Raw genomic sequence first — 10,872 nt, forward strand, 5'->3', positions numbered from 1 at the left:
GCAACTCCTCCTCCCCTTTTTTCAACTCTGTTTGTGGTGAATAATTCATAACCATCCAATCTCATTTCACAGCACTTGTTATCGTCTGAGAATGCAACAACACTAAATTTTTTGAACTGGCTCAAATATTCAGTAATATTGTCAAGATTTTTAAACAAGCTTCGGCTATTGAAGTGTATTACAGTAAATGATTTGTCCGTATTCACACATTTAAATTGTTCATCTGTGTAGTACTCACAGTTTCTGGTAATATTATTGTAAAGATTGCAATCGGGATCTATATCACTGCCAAACTCATTTAAATTACAGTTATAAATGATATTGTCATAAAAGTCTAGTCCAGAACAAAAATGAAATAAGATTTAAATTTGATTTGACAGATTTTCTAGATTTGCCAGAATATATTTTTTTAAATTTTAATCATAATAAGTTTGAAGAAATATTTCACAAATATTCTTCGTCAAAAAAACAGAAGCTAAAATGAAGAATTCAATTAAAATGTATTTATTATTCTTTACAATAAAACATAAATAATTACTTGAACATGGATTTAAATTGTCAGGAAAGAAGAGGAAGCAATTTAAAAGGTAAAAAGGTATATTTGTTTAAAAATCCTAAAACCCTTTTTTATTTTTATTTTTTCTCTAAAATTGTCTTTCTGAAAGTTATAGGAAGCAAAGTAAAAAAATAAATGAATTTATTTAAACAAGTCTTTAAAATATTTTCTTGGATTTTGAAATTCTATTTGAGTTTTGTCTCTCTTAGAATTAAAAATGTCCAGCAAAGCAAGACCAGCTTACTAGTAAATAAATAAAGTTTAAAAATTGAGGCAGCTCACTGGTAAGTGCTGCTATTTGAGTTATATTTAGAACAGGCCAGCGGGCGACTCATCTGGTCCTTACAGGCTACCTGGTGGCCGCTAACACCGCGTTGGTGACCCCTGATGTAAAAACATGCGCTTTAAATACATGTTTTATTTTATCTTTTTAAAATGTGCTTGTGAAATATTTTCAGTGTCCTCGTTTCAACTTTTTCCACTTAGACGATACTGACTTCGCAACCTTTTGTATGGGCCGATACCAACTCAATCCAATAGGATATCAGCAGGAGTCGAACATTTATTATTTAGTGAGCTATGAAAAAACACTGAGGATTTATGCTTTAAAGTAGTTAGGAAATGTGTTTTTTTGATGACAACTAGTGGTTGTAAAATCTCGAAAAAAAATTTAGCTCACGATGCAATAAGATGAATGATGCGGACACGTTTGTTACTGCATACTCTGATTTGGAGACTTTGTATGTCCAAGTCGGGGGTCACCAACATTTTTGAAACCAAGAGCTACTTCTTGGGTACTGATTAATGCGAATGACTACCAGTTTGATACACACTTAAATAAATTGCCAGAAATAGCCAATTTGCTCAATTTACCTTTAATAAATAAATCTAAATGTATATTTTTTTAAATGGATATTTCTGTCCATCATTCCGTCGTACATTTTTTTGTCTTTTACGGACGGTTTTTTGTAGGGAATAAATTATGAAAAAAACACTTAATTAAACGGTTTAAATGAGGAGAAAACAGGAGAAAAAATTAAATAAAATTTTGAAACACAGTTTATCTTCAATTTCGACTCTTTAAAATTCAAAATTCAACCAAAAAAAAGGACAGAAAAATTAGCTAATTCGAATCTTTTTGAAAAAAAAAAAATAATTTATGGAACATCATTGGTAATTTTTCCTCGTCAAGATTAATTTTAGTATTTTGATGACATGTTTTAAATAGGTTAAAATCCAATCTGCACTTTGTTAGAATATATAACAAATTGGACCAAGCTATATTTCTAACAAAGACAAATCATTATTCCTTCTAAATTTTCCACCAAATTTTTTTTAAAGAAATTCAAACGACTTTGAAATAAGATTTAAATTTGATTTTACAGATTTTCTAGATTTGCCAGAATATTTTTTTTTATTTTAATCATAATAAGTTTGCAAAAATATTTTACAAATATTCTTCGTTGAAAAAACAGAAACTAAAATGAAGAATACAATAAAAATGTATTTGATATTCTTTACGATAAAAAAAACAACATTTACTTTAACATTGATTTTAATTGTCAGGAAAGAAGTGGAAGGAATTTAAAAGGTAAAAAGGTGTACGTGTTTAAAAATCCTGAAACCATTTTTAAGGTTGTATTTTGTTCTCTAAAATTGTATTTCCGATAGTTATAAGAAGTAAAGTAAAAAAATAAATGAAATTATTTAAACAAGTGAAGACCAAGTCTTTAAAATATTTTCTTGGATTTTCAAATTCTATTTGAGTTTTGTCTCACTTAGAATTAAAAATGTCGAGCAAAGCGAGACCACCTTGCTAGTAAATAAATAAAGTTTAAAAATAGAGGCAGCTCACTGGTGCCCGCGGGCACCGCGTTGGTGACCCCTGGTCTAAGTAATAAATATAATTATCTGATACTTGTTTATGTTGACAAATGTACTGTTTTATTGTGAGATAATTATTACGGATAGTCCATGGTTCTCGCCCGGAAAAGGGTGGAGTGCCATCTCCGGGTTGGGGAGGAGATCTTGCCCCGAGTGGAGGAGTTCAAGTACCTCGGAGTCTTGTTCACGAGTGAGGGAAGAGTGGATTGTCAGGTGGACAGGCGGATCGGTGCGGCGTCTTCAGTAATGCAGACGTTGTATCGATCCGTTGTGGTGAAAAAGGAGCTGAGCCGGAAGGCAAAGCTCTCAATTTACCGGTTGATCTACGTTCCCATCCTCACCTACGGTCATGAGCGTTGGGATATGACCGATAAGACAAGATCACGGGTACAAGCGGCTGAAATGAGTTTCCGACGACGGGAGGCGGGTCTCTCCCTTAGAAATAGGGTGAGAAGCTCTGTCATCAGGGAGGAACTCAAAGTAAACCCGCTGCTCCTCCACATCGAGAAGAGCCAGATGAGGTGGTTCGGGGATCTGGTCAGGCTGCCACCCGAACGCCTCCCTATCGATATCCTAATTCACGAATCTTTCATCCTCGCTCAAATTAATGGGGAAATTGTCGCTTTCTCGGTCCGAATTGATCTTACTGCTGGTGGCTCCCATTATAAACAATGTGAATATGTGTGGAGCCCTGCAACTCGTGACATAACGCACACTACTTCCGGTAAAGGCAGGGCTTTTCTATTAGCGACCAAAAGTTGCAAACTTTATCGTGGATGTTCTCTACTAAATCCTTTCAGCAAAAATATGGCAATATCGCGAAATGATCAAGTATGACACATCGAATGGACCTGCTATCCCCGTTTAAATAAGAACATCTCATTTCAGTAGGCCTTGAAGTGGTCTTATTTGCCAACAACTTGCAGACCTCCAGTGGGGGGCCGTGCTGCTGGAGATGTTGGGGAAATTCGGCGTGACGTCTGCGTTCTGCGTGGTGTACACCGTCACCTCGGAGCTCTTCCCCACCGTCATTCGGAACACGGCCATGGGCTTCTGCTCCATGGCCGCTCGTATCGGAACCATCCTCTCCCCCTTCATCATCTACTTGGGTGAGTTAGTCGTATTGCCGGGTCCGCAAAGGATTCATGCCGACCGCTTGATGAAATACTTTCCCACTTAGGACAATATTATCAAGCGCTACCCTACATTCTCATGGGAACGTTGGCCATTTTTGGGGCCTTTCTTTGTCTGCTGCTGCCGGAGACGTTCGGAAAACCTTTACCGGAAACCATGTCACAGATGCAGACCGTGTGTAGGTGAGTGGACTCTACAACACAAGCATAACTATGTGAGCTACATGCTAAAATCACATTTTAACATCATGTCAGGTTAGCAACACTAGCATAGCTATGTGAGCTACATGCCAACATCACATTTTAACATCATGTCAGGTTAGCAATACTAGCATGGCTATGTGAGCTACATGCTAAAATCACATTTTAACATCATGTCAGGTTAGCAACACATGCATAGCTATGTGAGCTACATGCTAAAATCACCTTTTAACATCATGTCAGGTTAGCATCACTAGCATAGCTATATGAGCTACATGCTAACGTCACAATTTAACATCATGTCAGGTTAGCAAGACTAACATAGATATGTGAGCTACATGCTAACATTACATTTTAACATCATGCTCAATTAGCAATACTAGCATAGCTATATTGCTAGCTATGACGTTAGCATATATAGACACATTTTAACACCATGCTAAATTACAACGTCATGCTAAGTTAGCAACACTAGCATTACTTTGCGAGCTACATGCTAAAATTCCATTTTAACATCCTGCTAGGTTTTAAACACTAACATAGCTATATGAGCTCCATGCCAACTTCACATTTAACACCATGCTAGGTTCGCAACTCTAACATAGGTATGTGAGCAACATTGCTAACATAAAATTTTAACATTTTGCTACGTTAGCAACACTAGCATGGCTATGTGAGTTACATGGTAAAATTCCTTTTTAACATCATGCTCGGTTAACAAGTCTAGCATAGCTATGTGAGCTACATGCTAACATTACATTTTACCATCATGCTTGGTTAGCAACACCAGAATAGATTTGTGAGCTACATGCCAACAATATATTTTAACATCATGCTAGGTTAGCAACACTATAATAACTATATGAGCTACTGGCTAACATAAAATTCTAACATCATGTCAGGTTAGCAACACTAACAAAGCTATGTGAGCTACATGCTAACATTACATTTTACCATCATGCTCGGTTAACAACATTAGCACAGCTATATGAGTTACATGCTAACATTAAATTTTAACATCGTGCTCGGTTAACAACACTAGCATAGCTATGCAATGTACATACTAACATCACATTTTGACATCATGCTAGGTTAACAACACCATCATAAATATATGAGCTACTTGCTAACATCAATTTTTTTACATCATGTCAGGTTAGCAAAACTAGCATAGCTATGTGAGCTACATGCTAATATCACAATTTAACACCATGCTAAGTTAGAACATCATGCTAAGCTAGCAACACTCGCATAGTTATATGAGCTACATGCTAAAATCACATTTCAACATCATGCTAGGTTGTCAACACTAACATAGGTAAGTGAGTAACATGATAATATTACATTTTAACATCATGGTCAATTAGTAAGTCTAGCATAGCTTTGTGAGCTACATGCTAAAATTCCATTTTAACATCATGCTAGGTTAGGAAAACTAGCACAGCTGTATGAGCTACATACTAACATCAATTTCAACATCATGCTAGGTTGGCAACAATAACATAGGTATGTGACCAACATGCTAATATTAAATTAGAACATCATGCTAAGTTTGTAACACTAACATAGCTTTGTGAGCTACATGCTAACGTCACATTTTAACATCATGTCAGGTTAGCAACACTAGCATAGATATGTGAGCTACATGCTAACATTACATTTTACCATCATGCTCGATTAACAACAGTAGCATAGCTATGTAATGTAGATGTTAACATCACATTTTAACATCATGCTAAGTTAGAACGTCATGCTAGGTTAGCAACACTAGCATTGCTTTGTGAGCTACATGCTAAAATTCCATTTTAACACCCTGCTAGGTTTTAAACACTAGCATAGCTAAATGAGCTCCATGCCAACATCACATTCAACACCATGCTAGGTTTGCAACCCTAGCATAGCAGCATTGCTAACATCACATTTTAACATCTTGCTAAGTTAGCAACACTAGCATGGCTAAGTGAGTTACATGCTAAAATTCCATTTTAACATCATGCTCGGTTAACAAGACTAGCATAACTATGTGAGCTACATGCTAACATTACATTTTACCATCATGCTCAGTTAGCAACACTAGAATATATATGTGAGCTACATGCCAACAATATATTTTAAAATCATGCTCGGTTAACAACACTAGCATTGCTATGTAATGTATATGCTAACATCACATTTTTACATCAAGCTAGGTTAGCAACTCTATCATGAATATATAAGCTATTGGCTAACATCAAATCGTAACATCATGTCAGGTTAGCAACATTAGCAGAGCTGTGTGAGCTACATGCTAACATTACATTTTACCATCATGCTCGGTTAACAACATCAGCATAGCTATGTGAGCTACATGCCAACATTATATTTCAACATCATGCTCAAGTAAAATCACTAGCATAAATATGTGAGCTACATGCTAACATTACATTTTAACATCATGCTCGGTTAACAACACTAGCATAGCTTTGCAAAGTACATGCTAACATCACATTTTAACATCATGCTAGGTTAAAAACACTATCATAAATATGTGAAATAATTGCTAACATCAATATTTTACATCATGTCAGGTTAGCAACACTAGCATAGCTTTGTGAGCTACATGCTAATATCATAATTAAACACCATGCTAAGTTAGCAACACTCGCATAGCTATATAAGCCACATGCTAACATCACATTTCAACATCATGCTAGGTTGGCAACAATAACATAGGTACGTGAGCAACATGCTAATATTACATTTTAACATCATGCTAAGTTAGCAAAACTAGCAGAGCTTTGTGAGCTACATGCTAACATCACATTTTAACATCATGCTAAGTTAGCAACACTAGCGTAGCTTTTTGAACTGCATGCTAAAATTCCATTTTATCATCATGCTAGGTTAGCAACACCGGCATACCTATAAGAGCTACATGCTAAAATCGCATTTCAACATCATGCTAGATTGGCAACACTAACATGGGTATGTGAGCAACATGCTAATATTAAATTTGAACATCATGCTCAGTTAGTAAGCGGTAGAAATGGATGGATGGATGGATGGGCTCAGTTAGTAACACTAGCATAGCTTTGTCAGCTGCATGCTAAAATTCCGTGTTATCATCATGCTAGGTTAGCAACTTTAGAATAGCTATATGAGCTACATGCTAACATCACATTTCAACATCATGCTAAGTTGGCAACACTAACATAGGTATGTGAGCAACATGCTAATATTACATTTTAACATCACACTAAGTCAGTAACACTGCATAGCTTTGTGAACTACAAGCTAAAATTGAATTTTGACATCATGCAAGGTTAGCAACACTGGCATAGCTATATGAGCTAAATGCTAACATTATAGTTTAACATCATTGCTCGGTTAGCAACATTAGCTTGCTTGTGTGTTGAGATTGAGTGCAATAGAAGAACAGTAACAAAACTTGTCAAAAACATTTCAAAATTTCCACAGGAAAAGGGGCAAAGAAGAAGAGGAGCACGCAGAAAGCATAAAGGCTTATCCCAATCAAGAATCCAGGTTTTAAGTAGTTAACAGCTATGTATATGTTTAACTTGTATACTGTCTGATACTGTAAATAAAAACATACTTATATTTAGCATTGTGCTAACTGAGGTGTTTTCTTAGATAACACTTTATTATTATTACCTTGAACTAGGTGTATCCAAACTTCTTGACTTTGGGGCCTGCGTTGGGCTAAAAAAAAAATATATATATATATATGTATATATATGTATATGTGTGTGTATATGTATGTATATATATATATATGTATACATATGTGTATATTTATATATATATATGTTTACATATGTATATAAATATGTGTATGTCTGTATATATACATACATATATATACACATACATATATATAGAAACATATTTAGACATATATATATATACATACATATATATGTGCATATATATACACATACATATATATAGAAACATATTTATATAGATATATATATATATACATACATATATATATATATATATATAGAAACATATTTACATATATATATACACATATATATAGAAACATATTTACATATATATATATACATGCATATATATATATATACATATATATACACATACATATATATAAAAACATATTTACATATATATACATACATGTATGTGTATATATGTATATATACACATACATATATCGTATACACATACATTCATGTAGAAACACATACATATACGTATATATACACATATAGATATATACATAAACATACATATATATACACATACATATATACATTCATACATAGATATATGTACACATATATACATACATACCTACATATATATATATACACACAGATAGATATATATATATATATACATAAACACATATATATACATAAACACACACATGCATTCATATATATGTATATATATATATATATATATATATATATATATATATATATATATATATATATATATATATATATATATATATATATATATATATATGAGTTGTGTGTACATATTTATATGAGGGATATATAATCAATATAATTGAATATCAAGAGTATGTGAAAGTTTGACTCCTACCTTGTTCACCTCCGTGACAACTTTCTTAAAGCTTTGTAATCAATCACAAATATCAAGCAGCTAAAATGTGCCAAACATGGATTTACATTTTTCTCATCATGCACTCCAATGGATTTAAATTGGTGTAATTTGGGGGGGGGAAATGTATGGTGTTTGGACATTTTTAATATTATCCACAATGTTAAGTGAGCAAGTTGTGTTGTATGTGACCTTTTTTTTTGCACCATGACTAGGGAAGCTTGTTTGGATTGTGTCATATAAGTAAAATACAGTGCTCTAATTTAAAAGTACTTTCAAGAGTCATTGATCAGATTTCCTCACATTGTCCACATGATGGCAGCAAATACGTAACATTCAGAGACCGCCTGGTATTTTAGATGAATTTGAAAGCACTCTGCAAAGCGATGCTTTGTTGAACTCATAAATTCTCAGAGGCCAAATTGAAGAGGCTGGCGGGCCGCAGTTTGGACTCCCCTGCCTTAAACGCAGAGCAAATGTGACGTCTTTTGCCTCAGTGACGTCAGCAGACTATCCACATACGGTATAAATGTACCCAAAGTGCTTCTCTTTCTCCATTCTCTCTATCCGAAGGGTGTCACCCGAACACGTTTTATCCGGCCCGTAGGATGAGTTTGCTAGGTAGAAAATTTAACCTGAAACTTTTGAATGAAAGAAACAGCTGTTCTAAATGTGTCCACCAGATGTCGCAATAGCAATTACTTGTATCTTTGTAGATGATGCTACCTACGTCAGTCGAGGAAAATGATCAAACGACATAAATAACAAGCTGTAATTTGATTTTGATGCAATCTTTCATGCATCAGTGAGAGCTTTGAATGGTTGACCAAATACTTATTCTCCACCATAATTTACAAATAAATTCTTTAAAATTCCTCCAATGTGAATTCCTGGATTTTTTTTCCACATTCTGTCTCTCACAGTTGAAGTGTACCTATGATGAAAATGACAGACCTCTGTCATCATTTGAAGTGGGAGAACTTGCACAATCGCTGGCTGACTAAATACTTTTTTGCCCCACTGTATTGTTGTCATTTTTATTTCACTTATTATTTTCCTTCTGTTGCCCCGCCCCCTCATTCTTCTTTTTGGGGAAACCCCGCCTCCATCCATACAGTTTATTGCATCACCTCCCCCGCCAAGGATGAGCGTTACCGAGCCCCTCCTCCCACCCCTCCAGGCTACCAGGGTCTGGCTCTGGGGGACCTGAAAGACTGCGTGGTGGTGGCGGGGGGTCCGAGCGGCACCCCCCCGCCCAGGCCCCCCCACCTGAGACCGCCGGACTACAGCGTGGCCATGCAGAGGAGCAAACTCCTGCAGAGTCCCGCGGCCGCCGGCGGCCTGGTTGAGGCCCGCAGGCGCGCCGGGACCCTCCGGGGGCGCGGGGGCGGCGGCTCGCCCGTCACCCGCCGCCCGACACAGGAGACGGCCGACAGCGAGGACGGTAGGTCACTTTCACACAATTCTAACTCTCTTTAACCACTAAAAAAACCCCACTTCCATTATTCCTGCTTATGTCACTCAAAAGAAATAGGATTCTTGTCAGCTCAAAATGCACAGGACCTGCTCTCATCTGGAAGGACATTGAACTAATTGGCTTTTTGCCTCCGACCCCTGCAGCCACCTGACCACAACAATTACCCTGATTTAATTCTATGATTTAAAATCAATTTAATGATTTAAAATGAACAGGCTCCTTGACATTGAAGGGGATATAGTCTCATTTTTGTTTTCATTAAGCAATAATCCTAATGTTTTTTTTAAATGGTGTTCCATGATGTAGCAAGAAGCCTATTGGTTTTTAAAATTACCCTGATTTAATTTAATGATTTAAAATCAATAGGCTCCATGACATTGAAGGGGATATTGTCTCATTCTTGTTTTCATTAAGCAATAATCCAAAAGGGTTAAAAAAAAATTTGTTCTATGATGTAGCAAGCATTTACCCTGATTGAATTTAATGGTTTAAAATCAACAGGCTCCTTGACATTGAAGGGGTTATAGTCTAATTTGTTTTTTCATTAAGCAATAATCAAAATGTTTTTTTTTAATGTTGTTCCATGATGTAGTTAGAAGCCTATTGTTTTTTAAAATTACCCTGATATACTTTTACGATTTAAAATCAATAGGGTCCTTGACATTAAAGGGGTTATTGTCTCATTCTTGTTTTAATCAAGCAAGAATCCAAATGGTTTCAAAAAAGGGTTTGACTTTCATGGATGTTTGTTCTATGATGTAGCAAGCAGCCTATTGGTTTTTAAAATCACCCTGATTTAATTTAATGATTTAAAATCAATATGCTCCTTGACATTGAAGGGGTTATTGTCTCATTCTTGTTTTCAATAAGCAATAATCCAAAAGTAAATTTTTTAATATTATGTTCTATGATGTAGCAAGCAGCCGATTGGTTTTTAAAACTACCCTGATTTATTTTTACGATTTAAAAGCAATAGGCTCCTTGACATTAAAGGGGTTATTGTCTCATTCTTGTTTTCAAAAATC

General features: G+C 35.3%; 2 protein-coding genes across 2 annotated transcripts in view; both read left to right on the forward strand.

Annotated features, from left to right (window-relative positions):
- The window catches only part of LOC133545118 (organic cation/carnitine transporter 2-like), a 39,501-nt gene extending 32,125 nt beyond the window's left edge, over window positions 1-7,376 (forward strand). Inside the window, exons 8-10 of the mRNA XM_061890472.1 lie at window positions 3,367-3,549; window positions 3,621-3,756; window positions 7,231-7,376. Of these exons, the coding sequence (XP_061746456.1) occupies window positions 3,367-3,549; window positions 3,621-3,756; window positions 7,231-7,303 (392 nt within the window). The 3' untranslated portion in view covers window positions 7,304-7,376. The remainder of the gene's footprint in view (window positions 1-3,366; window positions 3,550-3,620; window positions 3,757-7,230) is intronic.
- Window positions 7,377-9,298: 1,922 nt separating this feature from the next.
- LOC133545157 (rap guanine nucleotide exchange factor 2-like) overlaps window positions 9,299-10,872 on the forward strand; it is a 3,274-nt gene continuing 1,700 nt past the window's right edge. Inside the window, exon 1 of the mRNA XM_061890524.1 lies at window positions 9,299-9,814. Within this exon, the coding sequence (XP_061746508.1) occupies window positions 9,307-9,814 (508 nt within the window). The 5' untranslated portion in view covers window positions 9,299-9,306. The remainder of the gene's footprint in view (window positions 9,815-10,872) is intronic.

This window comes from Nerophis ophidion, linkage group LG28, assembly GCF_033978795.1.
Source record: "Nerophis ophidion isolate RoL-2023_Sa linkage group LG28, RoL_Noph_v1.0, whole genome shotgun sequence".
Classification (NCBI taxonomy): domain Eukaryota; kingdom Metazoa; phylum Chordata; class Actinopteri; order Syngnathiformes; family Syngnathidae; genus Nerophis; species Nerophis ophidion.